The sequence below is a fragment of the Oncorhynchus clarkii genome, chromosome 21 (genome assembly GCF_045791955.1).
Source record: "Oncorhynchus clarkii lewisi isolate Uvic-CL-2024 chromosome 21, UVic_Ocla_1.0, whole genome shotgun sequence".
Taxonomy (NCBI): Eukaryota; Metazoa; Chordata; class Actinopteri; order Salmoniformes; family Salmonidae; genus Oncorhynchus; species Oncorhynchus clarkii.
Genome location: NC_092167.1, coordinates 25,252,037 through 25,278,168, shown reverse-complemented (window position 1 = coordinate 25,278,168; position 26,132 = coordinate 25,252,037). Strand labels below are relative to the sequence as shown.

The 26,132-nt window shown below is 44.6% G+C and overlaps 1 protein-coding gene across 2 annotated transcripts in view; it reads left to right on the top strand.

Moving 5' to 3' along the window:
• Positions 1–26,132, top strand: part of LOC139378789 (1-phosphatidylinositol 4,5-bisphosphate phosphodiesterase beta-3-like) — a 103,751-nt gene that overhangs the window by 58,818 nt on the left and 18,801 nt on the right. For both annotated transcript variants that reach the window (XM_071121287.1, XM_071121288.1), the window contains exons 4-27: positions 7,489–7,638; positions 8,555–8,634; positions 8,769–8,822; positions 9,257–9,329; positions 11,398–11,498; positions 11,647–11,813; positions 11,960–12,106; positions 12,614–12,771; positions 14,210–14,292; positions 14,431–14,515; positions 15,400–15,556; positions 20,763–20,864; positions 21,002–21,075; positions 21,184–21,280; positions 21,618–21,827; positions 21,987–22,141; positions 22,260–22,421; positions 23,190–23,289; positions 23,393–23,497; positions 23,851–23,945; positions 24,576–24,711; positions 25,477–25,512; positions 25,633–25,742; positions 25,966–26,075. In XM_071121287.1, coding sequence (XP_070977388.1) covers positions 7,489–7,638; positions 8,555–8,634; positions 8,769–8,822; positions 9,257–9,329; positions 11,398–11,498; positions 11,647–11,813; positions 11,960–12,106; positions 12,614–12,771; positions 14,210–14,292; positions 14,431–14,515; positions 15,400–15,556; positions 20,763–20,864; positions 21,002–21,075; positions 21,184–21,280; positions 21,618–21,827; positions 21,987–22,141; positions 22,260–22,421; positions 23,190–23,289; positions 23,393–23,497; positions 23,851–23,945; positions 24,576–24,711; positions 25,477–25,512; positions 25,633–25,742; positions 25,966–26,075 — 2,747 coding nt within the window. The remainder of the gene's footprint in view (positions 1–7,488; positions 7,639–8,554; positions 8,635–8,768; positions 8,823–9,256; positions 9,330–11,397; positions 11,499–11,646; positions 11,814–11,959; positions 12,107–12,613; positions 12,772–14,209; positions 14,293–14,430; positions 14,516–15,399; positions 15,557–20,762; positions 20,865–21,001; positions 21,076–21,183; positions 21,281–21,617; positions 21,828–21,986; positions 22,142–22,259; positions 22,422–23,189; positions 23,290–23,392; positions 23,498–23,850; positions 23,946–24,575; positions 24,712–25,476; positions 25,513–25,632; positions 25,743–25,965; positions 26,076–26,132) is intronic.

Below are 26,132 nucleotides of genomic sequence, written 5' to 3'. Positions count from 1 at the left end.
GAAGAGCACTTTTTGCCTGTCCTGTCTGGTCCAGCGACGGTGGGTTTGTGCCCATAGGCGACGTTGTTGCCGGTGATGTCTGGTGAGGACCTGCCTTTCAACAGGCCTACAATCCCTCAGTCCAGCCTCTCTCAGCCTATTGCGGACAATCTGAGCACTGATGGAGGGATTGTGTGTTCCTGTTGGAACTAGGGCAGTTGTTGTTGCCATCCTGTACCTTTCCCGCAGGTGTGACGTTCGGATATACCGATTCTGTGCAGGTGTTGTTATACGTGGTCTGCCACTGCGAGTACGATCAGCTGTCAGCGCTGTCTTAGGTGTCTCACAGTAAGGACATTGCAATTTACTGCCCTGGTCACATCTGCCGTCCTCAAAGTTTCTATTAAACCTGGCGGTCAGACAGGGAAATGGTTTTACCATTCATGATGGCATGATGTTTTGATAACCGTGTAAATCTCTTAAGGACAAGGTGACTTTAATCAATATATTTGGCTGTATTTACCCTCCACAAATTAAGCACTACTTAGCTGCTTTTTTGGCTATCGTAAAGATCTACAAATGCCATGATGATCTGAACTAGACTGCCGAATCGAGGCAATGGTAAGAATATTTGGATTAACTATCTAATGTCAGCTAAGAAATAAAAATAAATAAAAAATAAAATTGTAGTAATGTATAAATTGGCTACATTTCTTTGAATTGACAATTCCGTGAACTGTCTTGTGCAAGTTTTTATTTGACACAATACCTATTAGCAAAGGTGTCAGCTAAAGATGATGTGCAGGAGCTTTCAGGGATTTGTAGTTTTGCATGTCTTCTTTTGATGATAATTAGCATTTTCTAATCTGAGTGTAATTAGAGCCAAATTTATTGATAAAAGTCACCTGTCCGAGAGAGATTTACATTGTTATCAAAACGTCATGCCAGGGTAAGCCTACACAAAACACAGCCATTAAGTGTTTCTAAAATCCCCAACGGGGAAAATTAATGGTGGAAAAACGATTGGAACCATTTCCCTGTTTGACTGCTAGGTTTTATGGGTATTATGACACCTCCACTGTGGGGCGCTATGGAGGAGTGCCAATATATAATACTTTAAAGTTAAAGTCTGGTGCTGTAGGTGCCACATTCATCTGTACAAACAATTGTACGCAAGTATAAACACCATGGGAACATGCAGCCGTCATACCACTCAGGAAGGAGACGCATTCTGTCTCCTAGAGATGAATGTACTTTGGTGTGAAAAGTGCAAATCAATCCCAGAACAACAGCAAAGGACCTTGTGAAGATGGTGGAGGATACAGGTACAAAAGTATCTATATCCACAGTAAAACAAGTCCTATATCGACATCCTGAACGGCCGCTCAGCAAGGAAGAAGCCACTGCTCCAAAACTGCCATAAAAAAGACTGCACATGGGGACAAAGATCGTACCTTTTGGAGAAATGTCCTCTGGTCTGATGAAACAGAAATAGAACTGTTTGGCCATAATGACCATCGTTATGTTTGGAGGAAAAAGGGGGATGCTTGCAAGCTGAGGAACACCATCCCAACCGTGTAGCACATGGGTGGCAACATCATGTTGTGGGGGTGCTTTGCTACTGGTGCACTTCACAAAATGGATGGCATCAAGAGGAGGAAAATGATGTGGATATATTGAAGCAACATCTCAAGACATCAGTCAGGAAGTTAAAGCTTGGTCGCAAATGGGTCTTCCAAATGGACAATGACCCCAAGCATACTTCCAAAGTTATGGCAAAATGGCTTATGGACAACAAGTCAAGGTTTTGGAGTGGCCATCACAAAGCCCTGACCTCAATCCCATAGAGAATTTATGGGCAGAACTGAAAAAGCGTGTGCTAGCAGGGAGGCCTACAATCCTGACTTAGTTACACCAGCTCTGTCAGGAGGAATGGGCCAAAATTCACCCAACTTATTGTGGGAAGCTTTTGGAAGGCTACCTGAAATGTTTGACCCAAGTTAAACAATTTAGAGTCAATGCTACCAAATACTAATTGAGTTTATGTAAACTTCTGACACACTGGGAATGTGATGAAAGAAATAAAAGCTATATTAAATAATTATCTGTACTATTATTCTGACATTTCACATTCTTAAAATGAAGTGGTGATCCTAACTGACCTGAGACAGGTAATTTTTACTAGGATTATCTTTCATTAATTGTGAAAAACTGAGTTTAAATGTATTTGGCTAAGGTGTGTGTAAACTTCTGACTTCGATTGTATATTACCCCCCACCCCCCCACTTCTATAACTAAAGTTGCATCCCTGCATATGCATACAGTATAACGTTTATATTATAAACAGAAGTACAGAATGACAAGATCTTATAGAGTCTGGTGGTCCGCGGGCCAAATATTTGGCCCCCCAAGTTTTCTGGAAATGAGATACACGTGATCTTATACAAATGTAAGCAAGGTTTGAAATGACTATGTTTTAGTCAAATATTATACACTGCTCAAAAAAATAAAGGGAACACTAAAATAACACATCCTAGATCTGAATGAATTAAATATTCTTATTAAATACACACAAAAATTATCAATGGAAATCAAATTTATCAACCCACGGAGGTCTGGATTTGGAGTCACACTCAAAATTAAAGTGGAAAACCACACTACAGGCTGATCCAACTTTGATGTAATGTCCTTAAAATAAGTCAAAATGAGGCTCAGTAGTGTGTGTGGCCTCCACGTGCCTGTATGACCTCCCTACAATGCCTGGGCATGCTCCTGATGAGGTGGCGGATGGTCTCCTGAGGGATCTCCTCCCAGATCTGGACTAAAGCATCTGCCAACTCCTGGACAGTCTGTGGTGCAACGTGGCGTTGGTGGATGGAGCGAGACATGATGTCCCAGATGTGCTCAATTGGATTCAGGTCTGGGGAACGGGCGGGCCAGTCCATAGCATCAATGCCTTCCTCTTGCAGGAACTGCTGACACACTCCAGCCACATGAGGTCTAGCATTGTCTTGCATTAGGAGGAACCCAGGGCCAACCGCACCAGCATATGGTCTCACAAGGGGTCTGAGGATCTCATCTCGGTACCTAATGGCAGTCAGGCTACCTCTGGCGAGCACATGGAGGGCTGTGCGGCCCCCCAAAGAAATGCCACCCCACACTATGACTGACCCACCGCCAAACCGGTCATGCTGGAGGATGTTGCAGGCAGCAGAACGTTCTCCACGGCGTCTCCAGACTCTGTCACGTCTGTCACATGTGCTCAGTGTGAACCTGCTTTCATCTGTGAAGAGCACAGGGCGCCAGTGGCGAATTTGCCAATCTTGGTGTTCTCTGGCAAATGCCAAATGTCCTGCACGGTGTTGGGCTGTAAGCACAACCCCCACCTGTGGATGTTGGGCCCTCATACCACCCTCATGGAGTCTGTTTCTGACCGTTTCAGCAGACACTTGCACATTTGTGGCCTGCTGGAGGTCATTTTGCAGGGCTCTGGCAGTGCTACTCCTGCTCCTCCTTGCACAAAGGCGGAGGTAGCGGTCCTGCTGCTGGGTTGTTGCCCTCCTACGGCCTCCTCCACGTCTCCTGATATACTGGCCTGTCTCCTGGTAGCGCCTCCATGCTCTGGACACTACGCTGACAGACACAGCAAACCTTCTTGCCACAGCTCCCATTGATGTGCCATCCTGGATGAGCTGCACTACCTGAGCCACTTGTGTGGGTTGTAGACTCCGTCTCATGCTACCACTATAGTGAAAGCACCACCAGCATTCAAAAGTGACCAAAACATCAGCCAGGAAGCATAGGAACTGAGAAGTGGTCACCACCTGCAGAACCACTCATTTATTGGGGGTGTCTTGCTAATTGCCTATAATTTCCACCTGTTTGTCTAGTCCATTTGCACAACAGCATGTGACATTTATTGTCAATCAGTGTTGCTTCTTAAGTGGACAGTTTGATTTCACAGAAGTGTGATTGACTTGGAGTTACATTGTGTTGTTTAAGTGTTCCCTTCATTTTTTTGAGCAGTGTATATGTTTGGACTTCTTGCTGTCAGTTTGCAATCTACAAATTATTTGTTATTATGTTCCGCCCCCCTGACCATCCGCTCAATAAAGACTTTACTGACTTAGAGTTCATCTAAAGAAATCAGTCAATTGAAATACATTCATTAGACCATAATCTATGGATTTCACATGACTAGGCAGGGGTGTCTCCATGGGTGGGCCTTGGAGGGCATATGCTCACCAACTTGGCATTCAGGCCCAGCCAATCAGAATGTGTTTTTCCTGACTAAAGGGCTTTATTACAGTCAGAAATACTCCTCAGCACATCCCCCCACCCCCCCCCCAGACGATCCCACAGTTGAAGAAGCCAGATGTGGAGGTCCTGAGCTGGCGTGGGTACTGTCAAATTCTCTATAATTTAAGTTGGAGGCAGCTTATGGTAGAGAAATGAACATGCAATTCTCTGGCAGCAGCTCTGGTGGACATTCCTTCAGTCAGCATGCGATCGCACGCTCCCTCAAAACATGAGACATCTCTGGCATTGTGTTGTGTGACAAAACTGCACATTTGGTTATTCTTTAAAAGTGCCTTCCTCACCATCTTAAATAAGCATGCTCCAGTCAAAAAATTTAGAACCAGGAACAGATATAGCCCTTGGTTCACTCCAGACCTGTCTGCCCTTGATCAGCACAAAAACATCATGTGGCATACTGCATTAGCATTGAATAGCCCCCACGATATGCAACTTTTCGGGGAAGTTAGGAACCAATCAATATACACAGGCAGTTAGGAAAGCTAAGGCTAGCTTTTTCAAACAGAAATGTGGATCCTGTAGCACAAACTCAAAAAAGTTCTGGGATACTGTAAAGTCCATGGAGAATAAGAGCACCTCTTCCCAGCTGCCCACTGCACTGAGGCTAGGAAACACTGTCACCACCGATAAATCCGCTTTAATTGAGAATTTCAATAAGCATTTTTCTACGGCTGGCCATGCTTTCCACCTGGCTACCCATACCCCGATCAACTGACCGGCACCCTCCACAGCAACTCGCCCAAGCCTCCACCATTTCTTCTTCACCCAAATCCAGATAGCTAATTTTCTGAAAGAGCGGCAAAATCTGGACCCCTACAAATCAGCCGGGCTAGACAATCTGAACCCTCTCTTTCTAAAAATATCTGCCGAAATTGTTGCAACCCCTATTACTAGCCTGTTCAACCTCTCTTTCGTATCGTTTGAGATTCCCAAAGATTGGAGAGCTGCTGCGATCATCCCCCTTTTCAAAGGGGGAAACACTCTAGACCCAAACTGCTACAGACCGATATCTATTCTACCCTGCCTTTCTAAGGTCTTCAAAAGCCAAGTTAATAAACAGATCACCGACCATTTTGAATCCCACCGTACCTTCTCAGCTATGCAATCTGGTTTCAGAGCTGGTCATGGGTGCACCTCAGCCACGCTCAAGGTCCTAAACGATATCATAACCACCATCGATAAGAGACATTACTGTGCAGCTGTATTCATCAACCTGGCCAAGGCTTTCGACTCTGTCAATCACCACATTCTTATCGGCAGACTCTTCAGCCTTAGTTTCTCAAATGACTGCCTTGCCTGGTTCACCAACTACTTCTCTGATAGAGTTCAGTGTGTCAAATCGGAGGGCCTGTTGTCAGGACCTCTGGCAGTCTCTATGGGGTTGCCACAGGGTTCAATTCTCGGGCTGACTCTCTTCTCTACATCAATGATGTCGCTCTTGCTGCTGGTGATTCTCTGATCTACCTCTACGCAGACGACACCATTCTGTATACTTCTGACCTTTCTTTGGACACTGTGTTAACTAACCTCCAGCTTCAATGCCATACAACTCTCCTTCCGTGGCCTCCAACTGCTCTTAAATGCAAATCCAGCATCACTACTCTGGACGGTTCTGACTTAGAATATGTGGACAACTACAAATACCTAGGTGTCTGGTTAGACTGTAAACTCTCCTTCCAGACTCACATTAAGCATCTCCAATCCAAAATTAAATCTAGAATCATCTTCCTATTTCGCAACAAACATCCTTCACTCATGCGACCAAACATACCCTCGTAAAACTGACCATCCTACCTATCCTTGACTTCGGCGATGTCATTTACAAGGTAGCCTCCAACACTCTACTCAACAAATTGGATGCAGTCTATCACAGTGCCATCCGTTTTGTCACCAAAGCCCCATATACTACTCACCACTGCGAGCTGTACGCTCTCGTTGGCTGGCCCTCGCTTCATACTCGTCGCCAAACCTACTTGCTCCAGGTCATCTACAAGTCTCTGCTAGGTAAAGCCCCGCCTTCCCTCAGCTCGCTTTTCGCCATAGCAGTACCCACCTGTAGCACGGGCTCCAGCAGGTATATCTCACTAGTCACCCCCAAAGTCAATTCTTCCTTTGGCCACCTTTCCTTACAGTTCTCTGCTGCCAATGACTGAAACGAACTGCAAAAATCACTGAAGCTGGAGACTCGTATCTCCCTCACTAGCTTTAAGCACCAGCTATCAGAGCAGCTCACAGATCACTGCACCTTTACATAGCCATCTGCAAATAGCTTGTCCAACTACCTCATCCCCATCCTGTACTTATTTTTTTATCTTGCTCCTTTGCACCCCAGTATCTCTACTTGCACATTCGTCTTCTGCACATCAATCACTCCAGTGTCTAATTGGTATATTGTAATTACTTCGCCACCATCTCCTATTTATTGCCTTACCTCCCTTATCTTACCTCATTTGCTCACACTGTATATAGATTTTCTTCAACTGTTTCAAACTGCTTTGCTTTATTCTTGGCCAGGTCGCAGTTGTAAATTAGAACTTGTTCTCACCTAGCCTACATGGTTAAATAAAGGTGAAATTATTATTATCTTTTTTTTTTTAAGTGGCCTTTTATTGTCCTCAGCACAAGATGCACCTGTTATGATCATGCTGTTTAGTCAGCTTCTGGATATGCCACACCTGTCAGGTCTTGGCAAAGTGCTCACTAACAGGGATGTAAACAGATTTGTTAACAACATTTGAGAGAAATATGCTTTTTGTGCATATGGAACATTTCTCGGATATTTTATTTCAGCTCATTAAACATGGGACCAACACATTTTTGTTCAGTGTAGTTGATGATCCCTCTTATAGAGAATGAACAGCAAAGTATAGAAAAATGTCCAAAGCTGGGAAGGACGATGGTAGTTGGTATGTTGTTAGTTTGTGTATATACTGTATGTTGAAGGACCGTGTGTTAGTGATGCGTTACTGATGTGTATTGTAGTTATGATGTAGTTAGTAATGTTCTTAGCGTGTATTTAGCATATTATTAGCATATTGTATTTTACTAACGTGTTGTACGTTCTCTCCCATAGGACCCGGTGTTAAGAGGTGCACTGGGTTCAGTAACAGAAGTGCTGCGGTTAACATGTTTATAATGTGTTGTTACATGTTTTTAGCGTGTATTTATAGTGTTGTGTATTGTCTCTGGTAGGACCCACGTGTCAGAGAGGTTTTGGGGTTCGGTAAACCAGGCGAGGGGGGTGTTGCCGTGGAGGGGAAGCTGGTAACGGTTGTCCACGGCAATGACCTGGTCAACGTATCCTTCCTCAACTTCCAGGCCATGCAGGAAGACACTGCCAAGGTTACCATGGAAATAGCTTTCTCTCTCCTCCCCTCTCATCCATCACTACTCTCATCCCTCTATCACTATCTTCTCTCATCCCTCTATCTCTCCTATCATCCCTCTATCACTCCTTCTTCGTTCCCTCTGCCTCTTTCCTCCCTCTTCCCTCCTTCCTTGTATTACCATGGAAATACCTCTCGTCTCATCCCTCTCATTTTATCCTCTCCTCTCACCCCTTTATCACTCTCTTCTCTCCTCTCACCTATCGCTAACTCTGTCCCCTTCACTCTCTCTCCCTTCCTTCCTTGACTTACAATGGAAACACCTCTACTCAACTCTCAAATCCCTCACACTTGCCTCTCTTTATCGTTACCTTTGTCTCTTCATTCCATCTTTCCTCCTTCCTTGACTTGTAAATAAACAAATATAATCTCCATCTATCACTCTCTTCTTTCTGCTTACGTTTTTTTCTGTTTCTCTCTCTCTCTCTCACTCTCTCTCCTCTCCACCTCTAACACTGATCTGCTCACCTGTTCCTGTTGTTTGTTCCCTTCTCCTTTCTCTCTTTTATGTTTGCATTCATCTCTCTCTTCCCTCCCTCCTTCCTTCCCCCTCCACTCTCTCTGTTATCCTCTTCTGTGTGTCCCCCAAATGACACCCTATTCCCTACAAAGTGCACTACTTTTCACCAGAGCCCTATGGGGCCTTAGTCAAAAGCAGTGCACTATATAGTGAATAGGGTGCCATTTGAGACATGACCTGTGTCTCTCAGGCCCTGCACTGATTGTGTTCTTTGTGATATTGAGTCTGTGGTTTGTGTTTATGTAACTGTGGGTAGTATTACAGTTATGATTTTAAGTGCTGATCATGTGTGTGTTTGTGTGTGTATCACTGTTCTTGATAATAATTGTTTGCTGTGTGTGTGTATGTTCAGGTGTGGACAGAGGAGCTGTTTAAACTGGCCACAAACATTCTGTCTCAGAATGCATCTCGCAACACTTTCCTCCTCAAAGCGTAAGTTGTGTGTGTGTGGTGTGCATCAAACTCATACTGAAATAGCATGTTTTTTGATGCTCTCTCTCTGTCTCTCTCTCTCTCTCTCTCTATTTCTCTGTCTCTCTCTGTCTCTCTCTGTCTCTCTCTCTCAGGTACACCAAGTTAAAGTTGCAGGTGAATCAGGATGGAAAGATTCCAGTGAAGAAGTGAGACACACACATACACACTTCTGCCAGTCCTGGCGTAGTTCTCAGACATGACTTTCCACTTCTCCTTTCTACCTCTTTTCTCAGTTTCACTTTCTCCCTCTGTTGTTCGCTACCTACTCTCTCTCTTTCTCTCCTTCTCGCTCGCTATCCCTCTCAACTAATTTTAATGAAACTGAAATCCAGCCATGTAACATTTTGTTTCCAAACTAAATGCAAAGTGCTTAGGTGAACTTAATTATTACATCCAATTTAGTAAGATGGATTCTAACAATAACACATGCTCTCCCCCTCCATCTCTCTCAATTTCAATTCAGTTGAAATGCTTTATTGGCGTGACAATTTTTTTTGTGTTGCCAAATCAGCAATGCTGAACAATTCTCTCGCTCTCTCTCCCCTCTCCCTCTTTCCCTTCCTCCCTCTTTCTCGCTCAGTATTCTTAAGATGTTTTCTGATAAGAAGCGAGTGGAGACAGCGCTGGAGCAGTGTGGTTTGGTCACCAACAGGGTAATCTATCAATCACTCAATCAATTAATTAACTATCAATCTATAATCAATCACCTCTCTGTCATAGTTATCAGTAAAATTATTATTGATCCACAATCCTTCATTTATTCATGTGGTTGGAATAGTGTGGTCTGATCAGGGTAATCAATATCTTGATCTATAACCAATAACCTCATCTCTAACCTGTCTGGCACAGTTATCCATCATCAGATTCATCCATAATCCTCCATTTTTTGTCTATCAGTAAATACGGTGTAGGATGAAGTTGCCCCTAGAGCTGATCAGCATATGTGAACTGCTGAAAGCATTGCAAAGTCAGGTTCAAAGGTCAAAGTTCAAACCCATTTCCTCCGTAATATCGAGGTGTCCCTTAATGCTTCCCATCTTAAATAGTTCAGAACAGTTTGTGCAAATACTGTATTATTACAACATTTTGTGATGTTTTGGTTTTCGGCAAGGGTTTTATCGGCTATTCGTGCACACAAATTCAAGTCTTTGCACCTTCGTCGGTCATCGGTCAACAGTAGGGATTCTTCAATGAAGTGTTTGTTGTCATTCAACGATAGATGACTCGTTTTCATGCACATTTTTTCACTTGATAAATACTGCACCAAACATCGTAGTTGGGTGTAAAATTGCATGCGGGAGGCTTTAGTCGAAGACCATTTCTCCCTATGAATACACACGCACACACACACACACACACACACACACACACACACACACACACACACACACACACACACACACACACACACACACACACAACAGTTCCTTGGCAACATACTGCGCTGCCCTGGTAACTGTTGTATGTAGCTGGTCATACCAGGCCTGTGTGTGTTATTATTGTCCCATTCTGCCCCCTGCTGATTCAATAACAGAAGGGCTGGTAAACTGACTGTCAAGGCTTTTACACATCTATTAAACTAAAGCCAACCCAACCATCTACGGACAGTTGTCGAGAGAATGTTGATGATGTGTAGCCGTAGCTGGACATAGTGGTTCATAGTTCCACCAGTTGGTGTTGCGGGGAAAACTACCCAACAGATCAATAGTTATCAAAAAGAAAGGAGGACCAAGGCACTCTTCACATAATTAATTAAAAATGCCTTTATTAGTATGGCATGTTCAATAGAAGGCAATGCAGCGTTTCGGTTACATGGCCTTCGTCAGGGAGTACGGAAAAAAAAGAATCCAATATCCCCTCTTGAACAGTTTTTCCAATTAGCCCTAATTGGAAGAGGGATTTGTGACAAAATTGATTAGACACACCTAGTAACCAATACTATACACATTAAAAGGTGAAATACTGTAGCTAGGTTATCATAAAAATACAACTCCAAGCTAGAAGTATCAGAACACTTAGAAAGGTAGTTATAATCTTAAAAATGACTGGGAGAAGTATCAAGAATAAGAAATCAATATATTCCATAGTACACTAGAACACAGCAAAACATGAACAACAACAGTCTAAACATAGCTGAGGGAAATTGAGCAAAATGTCCACTAGATGACAGCAAATGGACCTATCACAACCCTACAGGAAGGGTGAGAAATCCATATCTTCATTTAAACCAGGATATTTTGTGGCCTGTAGTTTGTAAATCCAAAAACTTTCCCTTTGGTTTAACTGTTTAAGACGGTCCCCTTTTCTAATAGAGGCCGGAATATGATCAATACCCCTAGCTTGTAGGGAGGCAGGATTGCCATGTTTAAAACTACCTTTCTAAGTGTTCTGATACTTCTAGCTTGGAGTTGTATTTTTATGATAACCTTGCTCCTTTCTTTTTGATGACCAATTTACCCCTTTTACCAAAGAGCACCTTCTATTTACCAAAATGTACTATTGTGTACCTTAGTTGCGCTTCCCTTCCTCCTAGATCAATTGTTAGTTTGATAGATGTGTAGAAGCCTTTCAACTGACACTTTTCATTTTTTATTTATTTAACTAGGCAAGTCAGTTAAGAACAAATTCTTATTTTCAATGACGGCCTAGGAACAGTGGCTTAACTGCCTTTCTCCCTGCCTCCCTCTCTTCACCTCCCTTCATCCCTCGCAACCTCTGTAGGTGGAGGGCATTAAGCCAGATGATTTTACTTGGGAAATGTTCCAGAGCTTTCTACACAGTCTCTGTCTACGACCAGAGATAGAACGCATCTTTGTCGAGCTGTGAGTCACTCACACACGAATGCATGAACATGCGCACATACACACACACACACACAAACAAACAAGCGCACACATACATAAAAATGACATGTTATGATGCCAGATTCAAATCTCAACATTATTTTCTCTCGAACCCCCCCCCCCCCAGTGGTTCTAGGGGAAAGCCGTTCCTCTCATTGGATCAGCTGACAGACTTTATAAACCGTCGTCAGAGAGACTCTCGTCTCAACGAGGTTCTCTATCCTCCTCTGAAGAGAGAGCAGATCAGACAACTGATGGAGAAATACGAGAGCAACGCTAGCCAGCTGGAGAGAGGTAATGGAGGCAGAGAGAGACTGTGTTTGTGGTTGTTGTGTGTGTATATGTGTTTGCACAGACACCTGTATGTGTTTATTTTTGATCACTCACTTCTCTTCCCACTTTCACTCTCTCCTTCCCTTTCTCTCTCTCCCTCTCTCCAGACCAGATCAGTCTGATGGGGTTCAGTAAATATCTTGGAGGAGAGGAGAATACCATCGTCCCACCAGAGAGACTAGACATCATAGATGATATGAACCAGCCCCTGTCCCACTACTTTATCAACTCTTCACACAACACATACCTCACAGGTAGGTACACACACAAACACACACCCGGACACACACACAAATGCACACGCTCAAATGCATGCAAACACGTCACAAGTTCACACACACTGAGATATGCACACAGACAAGCCTCACAGCTACACACACACAGGTAGCCTAGCGGTTAAGTAACTGAATGGTCGCTGGTTTGAATCCCTGAGCCGGCAAGATGGAAAAATCAACCGTCCTGCCCTTGAGCAAGGCAGTTAATCCACAAGAACAACTGCTCCCCAGGCGCCAATGACATGGACGTCGATTCAGATAGCCCCCCGCACCTCTCTGATTCAGAGGGGTTAAATGTGGAAGACACATTTCAGTTGAACGCATTCAGTTGTGCAACTGACTATCCTCTCACCCACCCACACACGCATACACACCGCACATGGATACACATGCCACACACACACACACACACACAATGATACACTTGCTGCTCGCACACTCATCTCACTCATTCTTACCTCCACCCCCCCCCCTCCCACCACACAGTTGGTCAGTTGACAGGTCTGTCATCGGTGGAGATGTATCGCCAGGTTTTGCTGACCGGCTGTCGCTGTATAGAGCTGGACTGTTGGAAAGGACGGCCCCAGGATGAAGAACCTTACATCACGCACGGCTTTACCATGACCACTGAGATACCCTTCAAGGTGTGTGTGTGTGGTGGGGGGGTTCAGTATGTGTGTTTATTTCTTCACTGAACAAAAATATAAACGCAACATGTGAAGTGCGTTTATAAGCTGTAAAGTGTTTGTAAAGTGTTTCGTAAGCTGAAATGAAAGATCCCTGAAATTGTCCATATGCACAAAAAAGGTTATTTCTCTCAAATTTTGTGCACAAATTTGTTTACATCGCTCTTAGTGAGCATTTCTCCTTTGCCAAGATAATCCACAATCTGGCAGGTGTGGCATATCAAGAATCTGATTTAACAGCATGATCATTACACAAATGCATTTTCTGCTGGGGACAATAAAAGGCCACTCTAAAATGTGCTGTTTTTGTCACACAACACAATGCCACAGATGTCTCAAGTTTTGAAGAAGCTTGCAATTGACATGCTGACTGCAGAAATGTCCAACGGAGCTGTTGCCAGAGAATTGGATGTTAATTTCTCTACCATAAGCTGCCTCCAGAGAATTTGGCAGTACGTCCAACCGGCCTCACAACTGCAGACCACATGTATGGTGTTGTGTGGGCAAGTGGTTTGCTGATGTCAATGTTGTGAACAGAGTGCCAGATGATGGCGGTGGGGTTATGGTATAGGCAGGCATAAGCTACAGACAACGTACACAATTGCATTTTATCAATTAATATTTGAATGCACAGAGATACCGTGGCGAGATCCTGAGGCCCAATCTTCTGCCGCCATCACCTCATGTTTCAGGATGATATGGCACGGCCCCACGTTGCAAGGATTTGTACACAAGTCCTGGAAGCTGAAAATGTCTCAGTTCTTCCATGGCCTGGAAACTCAACAGACATGTCACCTATTGAGCATGTTTGGGATCCTCTGGACCGACCTGTACCACAGTGTGTTTCAGTTCCCTCCGGGTTTGGCCAGGGTAGGCCGTCATTGTAAATAAGAATTTGTTCTTAACTGACTTGCCTAGTTAAATAAAGGTTACATATCCAGCAACTTCACACAGCCATTGAAGAGGAGTGGGACAGCATTCCACAGGCCACAATCATCAGCCTGATCAACTCTATGCGAAGGAACTGTGTAGCGCATCATGAAGCAAATGGTCACACCGGACTGATCCACGCCCCTGCCTTTTTTTTATTTTTTTAAAGGTATCTGTGACCAACAGATGCATAACTGTGTTCCCAGTCATGTGAAATCCATAGATTAGGGCCTAATTAATTTATTTCAATTGACTGGTTTCCTTATATGAACTGTAATTCAGTAAAATCTTTGAAAGTGTTTTATATTTATGTTCAGTATGCATCACACAAGGCTTCACCATGTCCACGGAGATACCCTTTAAGGTTCTTAACCACACATATTATTGGATGTGTCTGAAATGGAATTCTACTTTTGACCTCTCTCTCTCACACTCTCTCTGTCTCTTCTCTGTCTCTCTCCTATAGGAGGTGATTGAAGCAATAGCAGAAAGTGCATTTAAGACCTCTCCCTATCCCGTAATCCTCTCCTTTGAAAACCATGTTGACTCGTGAGTGATCATTCTGGGTAGTGATAAGGAGAATGGCTCATTGAAAGAAAAACTAAAATTCTAAAAAGTATCTCTCTTATTACATTCATTTTTTTCTCTTTCTCTCTCTCTCGTCCCCCCGTACCATCCCTCTCTCAGGGCGAAGCAGCAGGCCAAGATGGCGGAATATTGTAGGACTATTTTTGGCGACGCCCTCCTCATCGACCCTCTAGAGAAATACCCGGTAGGCCTGGCTAAGGGTTAGAGGTCAAGGGTTAGGATTAGGGGTTAGATGTCAGGGTTGGGGTGATTCTTAAGGGCGGGACACACCATAACAGACCTTGTGCGGTAGAGCACCTGCTGGGTGGAATGAAACAGAAAATGACAGCAGATGTTCTGTGGTCAGAGGTGATAGGACTGCCACCTGCTGCACATGACCAACATTCATTATGGTGTAAATAAAAGTGTACCCAAATGCGCTTCAGCCCAGCTTAAACACAAAAGGGGAATCAGGTGCTCGACTGAGGTAAAAAAAAATAAGAAAAAAACATTCCTTACCCCAGAATACTTCAAAGAATAAAGAAAAAGGAAGAAAAAAGAGCACTCTGCACTCATGGAACTGCTACGTTTATTCACGGGACTTACAAAAAGGCTTATGTTTAGGCATAATGGGACAATAAGAGCCTCTACGTAATAAACAGAATTATGTGAGGCTCTGATGAAGTGTCCTGGGGTAAGGAATGTTTTTTGCTTCATTATGCTGTGTCCAATCCTTTAGGACAGTTTCAAATGATACTTTAAAAAAAATCTATTCCCACCCAAAGTAGAAAGATGTGATTGTATACAAATGTAAAGCAAGGTTTGAAATGATAATTTTTTTGTCAAATATTATATATTATTTTTGTGGGTAATATGCAGTCAACTAATTATTTGGAATTATTCCTAAGAAATAAGAAAAGAAAAACAGAAAAACATTTTTTATTTGGAATTATGTTCTGGGCCCTACGACCAGCCACTCAAGATAAAATTGGCCCGCGGCTGAATCTAGTTGATGATCCCTGCTTTAGGAGCTGGTCAAGCCGTTCAACTTTTTTACTAATATATTATATTATCTCTCCATTCCTATAGCTGATCCCTGTTCAGCCCTTACCCTCGCCCCAGGAGCTGCTGGGTAAGATTCTGATAAAGAACAAGAAGAAGCACCACCACAGAGCGTCCAGCGGGGGCAACATGAGGAGGAGGACAGGAGAAATAGACGCTCTGGAGCAGGCTTCACCTGTTAACGGTATATACAATATATACAATATAAAATGTTGTAACATTACAGCCTTATTCTAAAATGTATTACATAATTTTTCTTTCTCATCAATCTACACAAAATACCCCATAATGACAAGGCAAAAACAGGTTTTTAGACATATTTGCAAATGTGTATAAAAAAATAATTGAAATACCACATTTACACAGGTATTCAGACCCTTTAAATTGTTGAAGCACGTTCGACAGCGATTACAGCCTCAAGTCTTCTTGGGTATGAAGCTACACGTTTGGCACACCTGTATTTGGGGAGTTTCTCCCATTTTTCTCTGCAGATCCACTCAAGCTCTTTCAGGTTGGATGGGGAGCGTCGCTGCACAGCTATTATCAGGTATCTCCAGAGATGTTCGACCGGGTTCAAGTCCGGCTGGGTCACTCTGGCTGGGCCACTCAAGGACATTCAGAGACTTGTCCAGAAGCCACTCTTGCATTATCTTGGCTGTGTGCTTAGGGTTGTTGTCCCGTTGAAAGGGGAAACTTCGCCCCAGTCTGAGGTCCTGAGCGCTCTGAAGCAGGTTTTCATCAAGGATCTCTCTGTACTTTGCTCTGTTCATCTTTCCCTCGATGCTGACTAGTCTCCCAGTCCCTGCCGCTGACAAACATCCCCACAGCATGATGCTGCCACCACCATGCTTACCCGTAGGGATGGTGCCAGGTTTCCTCCAGAAGGGACGCTTGGCAATCAGTCCAAAGAGTTCAACCTTGTTTCTCATGTTCTGAGAGTCTTTAGGTGCCTTTTGGCAGACTCCAAGCGGGCTGTCATGTGCCTTTTACTGAGGAGTGGCTTCCGTCTGGCCACTCTACCATAAAGGCCTGATTGGTGGTGTGCTGCAGAGATGGTTGTCCTTCTGGAAGGTTCTCCCATCTCCACAGAGGAACTCTGGAGTTCTGTCAGAGTGACCATCAGGTTCTTGATCACCTCCCTTACCAAGGCCCTTCTCCCCGATTGCTCAGTTTGGCCAGGCGGCCAGCTCTAGGACGAGTCTTGGTGGTTCCAAACTTCTTCCATTTAAGAATGATGGAGGCCACTGTGTTCTTGTGGACCTTCAATACTGCAGAAATGTTTTGGTACCCTTCCCCAGATCTGTGCCTCGACACAATCCAGTCTATGAGCTTTACAGACATGTCCTTTGGCCTCATGGCTTGGTTTATGCTCTGACATGCACTGTCAACCTTATATAGACAGGTGTGTGCCTTTCCAAATCATGTCCAATCAATTGAATTTACCACAGGTGGACTACAATCTAGTTGTAGAAACATGTCAAGCATGATCAATGGAAACAGAATGCACCTGAGCTCAATTTTGAGTCTCAAAGCAAAGGCTCTGAATAAATAAGGTATTAATGTTGTTGTTTTTTCTCACACAATACCCACACACATTCACATACACATAACACAAATGCATACCGACACAGCACAAACACACACACACACACACACACTACATTGTAGAATAATAGTGATGACATCAAAACTATGGAATAACACATATGGAATCATGTAGTAACCAAAAAAGTGTTAAACAAATCAAAATATATTTTAGATTTTAGATTCCTCAAAGTAGCCACCCATTGCCTTGATGACAGCTTTGGACACTCTTGGCCAGCTTCACCTGGAATGCTTTTCCAACATATGTTGAGCACTTGTTGGCTGCTTTTCCTTCCCTCTGCACTTCAGCTCATCCCAATCCTTCTCAATTGGCTTGAGATTGGGTGGTTGTGGAGGTCAGGTCATCTGATGCTGCACTCCATCACTCTCCATATTGGTCAAATACAGTGGGGAGAACAAGTATTAGATACACTGCCGATTTTGCAGGTTTTCCTACTTACAAAGCATGTAGAGGTCTGTAATTTTTATCATAGGTACACTTCAACTGTGAGAGACGAAATCCAGAAAATCACATTGTATGATTTTTAAGTAATTCATTTGCATTTTATTGCATGACATAAGTATTTGATCACCTACCAACCAGTAAGAATTCCGGCTCTCACAGACCTGTTAGTTTTTCTTTAAGAAGCCCTCCTGTTCTCCACTCATTACCTGTATTAACTGCACCTGTTTGAACTCGTTACCTGTATAAAAGACACCTGTCCACACACTCAATCAAACAGACTCCAACCTCTCCACAATGGCCAAGATCAGAGAGCTGTGTAAGGACATCAGGGATAAAATTGTAGACCTGCACAAGGCTGGGTGGACTACAGGACAATAGGCAAGCAGCTTGGTGAGAAGGCAACAAGTGTTGGAGCAATTATTAGAAAATGGAAGAAGTTCAAGAGGACGGTCAATCACCCTCGGTCTGGGGATCCATGCAAGATCTCACCTCGTGGGGCATCAATGATCATGAGGAAGGTGAGGGATCAGCCCAGAACTACACGACAGGACCTGGTCAATGACCTGAAGAGAGCTGGGACCACAGTCTCAAAGAAAACCATTAGTAACACACTACGCCGTCATGGATTAAAATCCTGCAGCGCACGCAAGGTCCCCCTGCTCAAACCAGCGCATGTCCAGGACCATCTGAAGTTTGCCAATGAGCATCTGGATGATCCAGAGGAGGAATGGGAGAAGGTCATGTGGTCTGATGAGACAAAAATAGAGCTTTTTGGTCTAAACTCCACTCGCTGTGTTTGGAGGAAGAAGAAGGATGAGTACAACCCCAAGAACACCATCCCAACCGTGAAGCATGGAGGTGGGAACATCATTCTTTGGGGATGCTTTTCTGCAAAGGGGACAGGACGACTGCACCATATTGAGGGGAGGATGGATGGGGCCATGTATTGCGAGATCTTGGCCAACAACCTCCTTCCCTCAGTAAGAGCATCGAAGATGGGTTGTGGCAACGACCCGAAACACACAGTCAGGGCAACTAAGGAGCGGCTCTGTAAGAAGCACAGTGGTTAGAGCGTTGGACTAGTAACCTAGTAACAAGGTACAAATCTGTCGTTCTGCCCCTGAACAGGCAGTTAACCCACTGTTCCTAGGCCGTCATTGAAAATAAGAATTTGTTCTTAACTGACTTAAATAAAGGTTACATTTTTTTTTTAAAGCATCTCAAGGTCCTGGAGTGGCCTAGCCAGTCTCCAGACCTGAACCCAATAGAAAATCATTGGAGGGAGCTGAAAGTCCGTCTTGCCCAGCGGCAGCCCCGAAACCTGAAGGATCTGGAAAAGGTCTGTATGGAGGAGTCGGCCAAAATCCCTGCTGCAGTGTCTGCAAACCTGGTCAAGAACTACAGGAAATGTATGATCTCTGTAATTGCAAGCAAAGGTTTCTGTACCAAATATTAAGGTCTGCTTTTCTGATGTATCAAATACTTACAGTGGGGCAAAAAAGTATTTAGTCAGCCAGTTCTCCCACTTAAAAAGATGAGAGAGGCCTGTAATTTTCATCATAGGTACACTTCAACTATGACAGACAAAATGAGACAAAAAAATCCTGCGGACGACTTTGTCAACCACTGAAAAAAAAGGTTGAAGACATCCACTACTCATTCACTCAGCCTATTGAGTCCACTGGTGTCACTCACACAGAACTACCCTACGCCTTGACCTCTTTCTCCCCACTCTCTCCAGATGAAATCCTGTGACTAGTGAGGTATGCCCGCCCGACAACCTGCCCGCTCGGCCCCATCCCTGCCTGCATCCTCCAGACCATCTCTGGAGACCTTCTCCCATTCCTCACCCCCTTCATCATCTCAGTGGTCAAAATTGCCCGAGTCGCTCCCCTCCTCAAGAAACCGACACTCATCTGACGTCAAAAACTATAGACCTATATCCCTTCTCTGATTAACTTTTTCATTATCTCTCTCAGAATGATCTTCTTGACCCTAACCAGTCAGGCTTGAAGACTCAACCGAGACTGCTCATCTCTGTGTCATGAAGGCTCTCCGCACTGCCAAAGTTGACTCTCTCTCCTCTGTTCTTATCTTCCTAGATCTATCCGCTCCCTTCGACACCGTGAACCATCAGATCCTCTCCTCCATCCTCTTAGGGCTGTTCGTGTCAGGCTCTGCACACTCTTGGATTGCATCCCACCTGGCAGGCCGCTCCTACCAGGTGACGTGGAGAGGATCTGTGTACTCTCACTACTAGTGTCCCCCAGGGCTTAGTTCTAGGCCCTCTTCTCTCTATACACCAAGTCACTCGGCTCCGTCATATCCTCACATGGTCTCTCCTATCATTGCTATGCGGCTGGCACTCAACTAATTTTCTCCTTCCCCGCTTCTGACACCCAGGTGGTGACATGGATCTCTGCGTGCCTGGCAGATATCTCAACTTGGATGTCGGCCCACCACCTCAAGCTCAACTTCGACAAGCGTTGCTCTTTCTCCCAGGAAAGGCCAGTTGACAACTTCACAGTGTCGCTCTCCTGGAGTGCAAAGAACCTTGGCGTGTCCCTGGACACCACCCTGTCATTCTCTGTAAACATCAAAGCAGTGACTTGCTCCTGCAGGTTTATACTCTATAACATCCGTAAAGTATGACTCTACCTCACACAGGAAGCGGTGCGGGTCCTAATCCAGGCACTTGTCCTCTCCCATCTAGAGTACTGCTACTCGCTGTTGGCTGGACACCCCGCTTGTGTGATCAAACCCCTGCAACCTATTCAGAACGCTGCAGCCCCGCCTGGTTTTCAACCTTCCCAAGTTCCCCGTTCCTCTGCACACTCCACTGGCTTCCAGTCGAAACTCACATCTACAAATGGTGCTTACCTACGGAACAGCAAGAGGAACTGCCCCTCCCTACCTTCAGGCTATACTCAAACCCTACACCCCAACCCGAGCACTCCGTTCTGCCACCTCAGTTCTCTTGGCCCTCCCATCACTACGGGTGGGCAGCGCTCCCACTCAGCCCAGTCCAAGCTCTTCCCTGTCCTGGAACCAGCTTCCCCCTGAAGCTAGGACAGAGTCCCTGTCCTTTTTCTGAAAACAGTATCTTAAATAATCTGCCTCACCGCACTTGTACTTGACCCCCCCCCCCCCCCTTTCTAGCTCAGACTATAATGATAGCTACTTTATTGAGGAAAAAATGTACTTTCTATGCCTGTGATATGTGGTTGTCCCACGTAGCTATCTTAAGATGAATGCACTAAATGTCTGCTAAAGTGTGTGTGTGTGTGTGTGTGTGTGTGTGTGTGTGTGTGTGTGTGTGTGTGTGTGTGTGTGTATATAGACTTCCCATTCAGTGACAGCGAGGGGGGCCAGCTGCTGTCCAATGGGGAAGAGAAGCTGGCAGAGAGTCTGGTCAAGGACGGAGATCCTCGGAAGTCAATTGGTCAGTTCACATCTTGAATGAAGAACATGCTGGGGATGGAGAGAGGAAGGGGAGAGAAGGATGGATGGATGGATTGATGAATGGGTGGCTGGATAGATGGAGGATATTGGTAACAGTTGTTTGTGTATGTTTTCTAGGAGGGGAGGGAGAGAGTGATGAGGAGGAGGAAGATGAACCTGTGGCTGAACTGAAGAAACCAAACTCTGATGAGGTGAAACCTCTATTTATTAATTGACCTTCATTGATCCCCGAAGTCTTCTATCAATATGGGTCAGCCCAGTAATAAAATGAACACATAACAATTCTCTCTCTGTCTCAGGGTACTGCCAGTAGTGAGGTAAATGCGACAGAGGAGATGTCTACCCTTGTCAACTACATAGAACCTGTCAAGTTCAAGAGCTTTGAGGTTGCAAACAGTGAGTGTGTGTGTCTGATGATAGCAAGCAAGGTGTGTGTGTGTGTGTGTGTGTGTGTGTGTGTGTGTGTGTGTGTGTGTGTGTGTGTGTGTGTGTGTGTGTGTGTGTGTGTGTGTGTGTGTGTGTGTGTGTGTATGTGTGTGTCAATGATGTGCATCATTAGTGTGCGTGTGTGTGTGTGAGTGAGCGGATAGGTGTCATTACGCCTAATCACTCCTCTCATGTAGTGCATAAGGCTAGCTAAATTACTAATTCATAGTTCATTATTAGCCAAGAGACACACACTGACATATTGATTGATTTTAACTGATTTGTATATATTCTCTCTCTCTCACAGAGAGGAATAAGTATTTTGAGATGTCATCATTTGTGGAGACCAAGGGTATGGACACACTGAAGAGTGCACCCATCGAGTTTGTTGAGTACAATAAGAAGCAGCTGAGTCGTATCTATCCTAAAGGGACGAGAGTTGATAGTTCAAACTACATGCCCCAACTCTTCTGGAACGTAGGCTGTCAGATGGTGGCACTAAACTTCCAGACACTCGGTATGTCGATCTTTCTTCCTTATACCTGAACTCTTCTTATCTTCTCATACCTTTCTTTATTATTTTCTCATCTCACTCTCAGCCCTCTCTCTTTCTTCTGTCCCCCTGCTTCACTTATTTCCATGACTGACAATCTCCCTCTCTCCCCCTCTCTCTCAGACCTGCCCATGCAGTTGAACATGGGTGTGTTTGAGTATAATGGACACAGTGGTTACCTGCTCAAACCAGAATTCATGAGAAGGACAGACAAACACTTTGACCCCTTCACTGAAAACATAGTGGACGGCATCGTAGCCAACACCGTCAAGATCAGGGTAAGTGGGTATGTGTGTCTCGGGACGGGTGGGGGTGGGGCGGTGGGGTTACGTGTGTGTGTGTGTATGTACGTATATGTCTGTAACTATCTCCTTCTCTCCATCCCTCCATCTCCAGGTGATCTCGGGCCAGTTCCTGACCGATAAGAAAGTGGGTGTGTACGTGGAAGTGGACATATTTGGACTTCCTGCTGACACAAAGAGGAAGTACCGTACCAGAACTTCCAATGGTAACAGCCTGGACCCAGTCTGGGATGATGAGACTTTTGTCTTCAACAAGGTAACGTTATTACAGGCTGAAGAGACACACACACCATATCGATACACACACTCACACAGTGTACAAAACATTAGGAACACCTGCTCTTTCCATGACACAGACTGAGCAGGTGAATCCAACCTACATGTACTGTACATATTACCTCAGTCAGTCACTCCAACTACCTCATACCCCAGTAGGCCTCGTTATTTTATTGTGATACTATTTTCTTTTTAACTTTTTGTTAATTTTCTTACTTTTTAACTGTATTGTTGGGAAAGGGCTCGTAAGTAAGCATTTCACGGTAAAGTCTACACCTGTTTTTGGCGCATGTGAAAAATAACATTTGATTTAAATTGAGATATGGATTGGGTATGTGTGCCATTCAGAGGGTGAATGGGTAAGACAAAAGTTTAAGTTGCTTTGAACGGGGTATGGTAGTAGGTGCCAGGCACACCGGCTTGAGGGTGTCAAGAACTGCAACACCGCTGGGTTTTTCACGCTCAACAGTTTACCATGTGTATCAAGAATGGTCCACCACCTAAAGGACATCCAGCCAACTTGACACAGCTGTGGGAAGAATTGGAGTCAACATGGGCCAGCATCCCTGTGGAATGCTTTCGACACCTTGTAGAGTCCATGCCCTGACGAATTGAGGCTGTTCTGAGGGCAAAAGGGGGTGCAACTCAATATTAGGAAGGTGTTCCTAATGTTTCATACACTCAATGTATAACAATATACACACATAACGATGCACACATACACAAGGTAACAGCATTCTGTGTGTAGGTGGTCCTGCCCACTCTGGCCTCTCTGAGGATAGCTGTGTTTGAGGAGAACGGGAAGTTCCTCGGACATCGGATCTGCCCTGTGTCAACCATCCGACCGGGTCAGTACTGTGTTTGTCTGCCTGGCTGCGTGTGTGCAGATCTTTTTGATCTTGTATCGTACAGTCTGTTCTTTCAATGCTGTCATCTTGTGTGTGTGTGTAGGTTACCACTACATCAGTTTGAAGAATGAGATGAACCAACCTCTGTTGCTTCCCTCTTTATTGGTCTACACCGAGGCTCAAGACTACATTCCTAATGAACACCAGGGTAAGAAACTACACTATCCATAACCTACACTACCCTTAACCCCCAAGGACTATATTACCCATAACCTCTATGACTAAAGAACTGAGTTATCTGAAATTCCGACCAAGAAAACCTGTTCATTTCCACTTCGTTATCTTCCATGTCGTAATAACAAATCAGAAACTGGGGTATCATCCGTCTATCCTGAGTTTACAGACATGCTGAACTCTGACGTCGCCTACTAAGAAAATTACTTTGATGATAGCATTTTCTGCAGTTAAATTCCAAGAGCAACAAACATTACTAAGTGTGTGTATGTGCACTAGGTCTAGGCACATTGCTCACTTTTGTGTTGTGTTGTGTGTTTATGTTAGAGTATGCTGAGGCCTTGACCAACCCCATCAAACATGTGAGTCTTTTGGACCAGAGAGAGAGACAGCTAGCTGCTCTGATGGAGGACAACGGCGAGGTGAGGAGACCACACATACACACACACACGCATGTTATGTTCTTCTATCCTCATGGTGACCTAAAATTATTTTACCTAACCCCTAACCGTAAACCTGACCATAACCCTAAACCTAACTCCTAAATCTATCCACCAACCCCTTACCCTAATTTTAACCCTAACCTTAATTGTAACCCTAAACCTAACCCCTTAGCTTAAAATAACCTCCCACGAGGGACACTTTTCCTTGTGTTACTATCATTGTAGGGACTTTGGGGGATTTTACATCCTCACAAGGATAGAAGAACACACCTACACACACACACACACACACAAAAACACATCACATGATATGGGGGCTACACTGAGGCGTGGTGAAAACCAGTAGGGTTTTTTCTGCTACACTAGACAAGTGTTCTTGGGTGTGATCCGTGCATCGAATTCTTGAAAATAGAACCAAAGTTTAATTTCCTTGCAGAGCCATGCTGCTTACTACGCCCAGGGTTCATTGAAATGAGTGGGATGCCTCGCAATCTGCAAAAGTTACACATCCAATGTAGCAGGCCTTTGAGACTGATGTCAAAATTGTGAATTAAAGATTTACACAAGTTACAAGTTAAGAATCATCAACCTTCTCTCCACTGTGTGTAGCGTGTATTGGAGCAGCCGAAGGAGGGAGAGAGGGATCGGAAGGGCGACGCCCCCCTGGGGAAGATCCCCTCCCCCCTCCACCCCGTCCCCGCCCCCATTGATGACATCAGCGACCTCATCAGCTCATCTGGACCAGGTAGGCCACACTGTAACACACACACACACACACACACACCTATCATTGTTTGGTGTATTATAGAGGAGGCTGGTGAGTGGAGCTATTGGAGGATGGAAAGGTATCAAACACATGACTTGCATAAGCGGAGGACACCGATCCATTTATTCCATTCCAGACATTATACTAAGCCCATCCTCCGATATCTCCGCCTACCAGCCACCCCTGGTGTGTTATGTATTGTATTAAATATCAGGCCTTGTGGAGTTATGGGGATTGGTGATGTGTGTGAGTATTGTGAGTGTTGTATTGTTAGTATTGTATATATTTTTTTAACTAGGCAAGTCAGTTAATAAGAATAAATTATTCTTTACAATTACGGCCTACCCCAGCCAAACCCTAACCCGAACGACGCTGGGCCAATTGTGGGCCGCACTATGGGACTCCCAATCACGGCCGGTTGTCATACAGCTCAAGATTGAACCAGGTTCTGTAGTGACGCCTCTAGCACTGAGATGCAGTGCCTTAGACGGCTGCGCCACTCGAGAGCACGTATTTGTTGTTAGTTATCGTGTGTAGGCTTAACCAGATGCTCTATTCAAGAACCTGGGAGAGCTATTGGTCGCGTTCCAGGCTGACTACATTGCAGATGCAGATCTCAGCATGTCTGCAATGTAGTCAGACTGGAGCACAACCATTATGTGAGTATCATTGCTGAGTTCTGAAGTGAAAACATCACATCTACATTTCAACCTGTCCTGTCCTGTTCCTGTCTCCATGTGTCAGGCCAGAAAGAGGATCTTATTGCTACAGTCCTGGCAAGTAAGTCATCTCCTATCCACCCATCCACATTACATTACACCACAGAACTCATTATCACCCTCATGTGGTGGGAGGCCAAACCAGTTAGATCATTTCTCCCTTTCTCTCTCGTTCTCTCAGATCTCCAGGCTCAGTCTACAGAAGAGTTGAAACAGCAGAAGTCGTATCTGAAGCTGTTGAAGAAACAATGTAAAGAACTCAAGGAGCTCCGCAAGAAACACCTCAAGAAGGTTAGACTGACACACACACACACAGCTTGTCCGTCTTTCTGCAAAATGTGAAATACTAACTTGTAAAGATGTTGTCAATAAACCACAGTGATATTTTTTATAGACAGCTTAAATCCATTACGAATACTGCTGTTTGTGTTTGCATCAGCACACTGTCTATTTGACATGTGTGTGTGTCTGTGCACGGTTGTGCGTGTATACGTGCGTGTGTGTGTATTAAAAGGTGTGGGCCTTGAGTAAAGAGCAGAGGAGTCGCTGTAACCAGCTCCGCTCTGACACACAGAGACGACGCAGTCAGATGGAGAAACATCTCAAAAGCAGCATGAAGAAAAAGTAAGAGAGCGAGGGAGGGATGGATGGGGGGGTGATGAAGAGTTGGTAGGGGGTGAT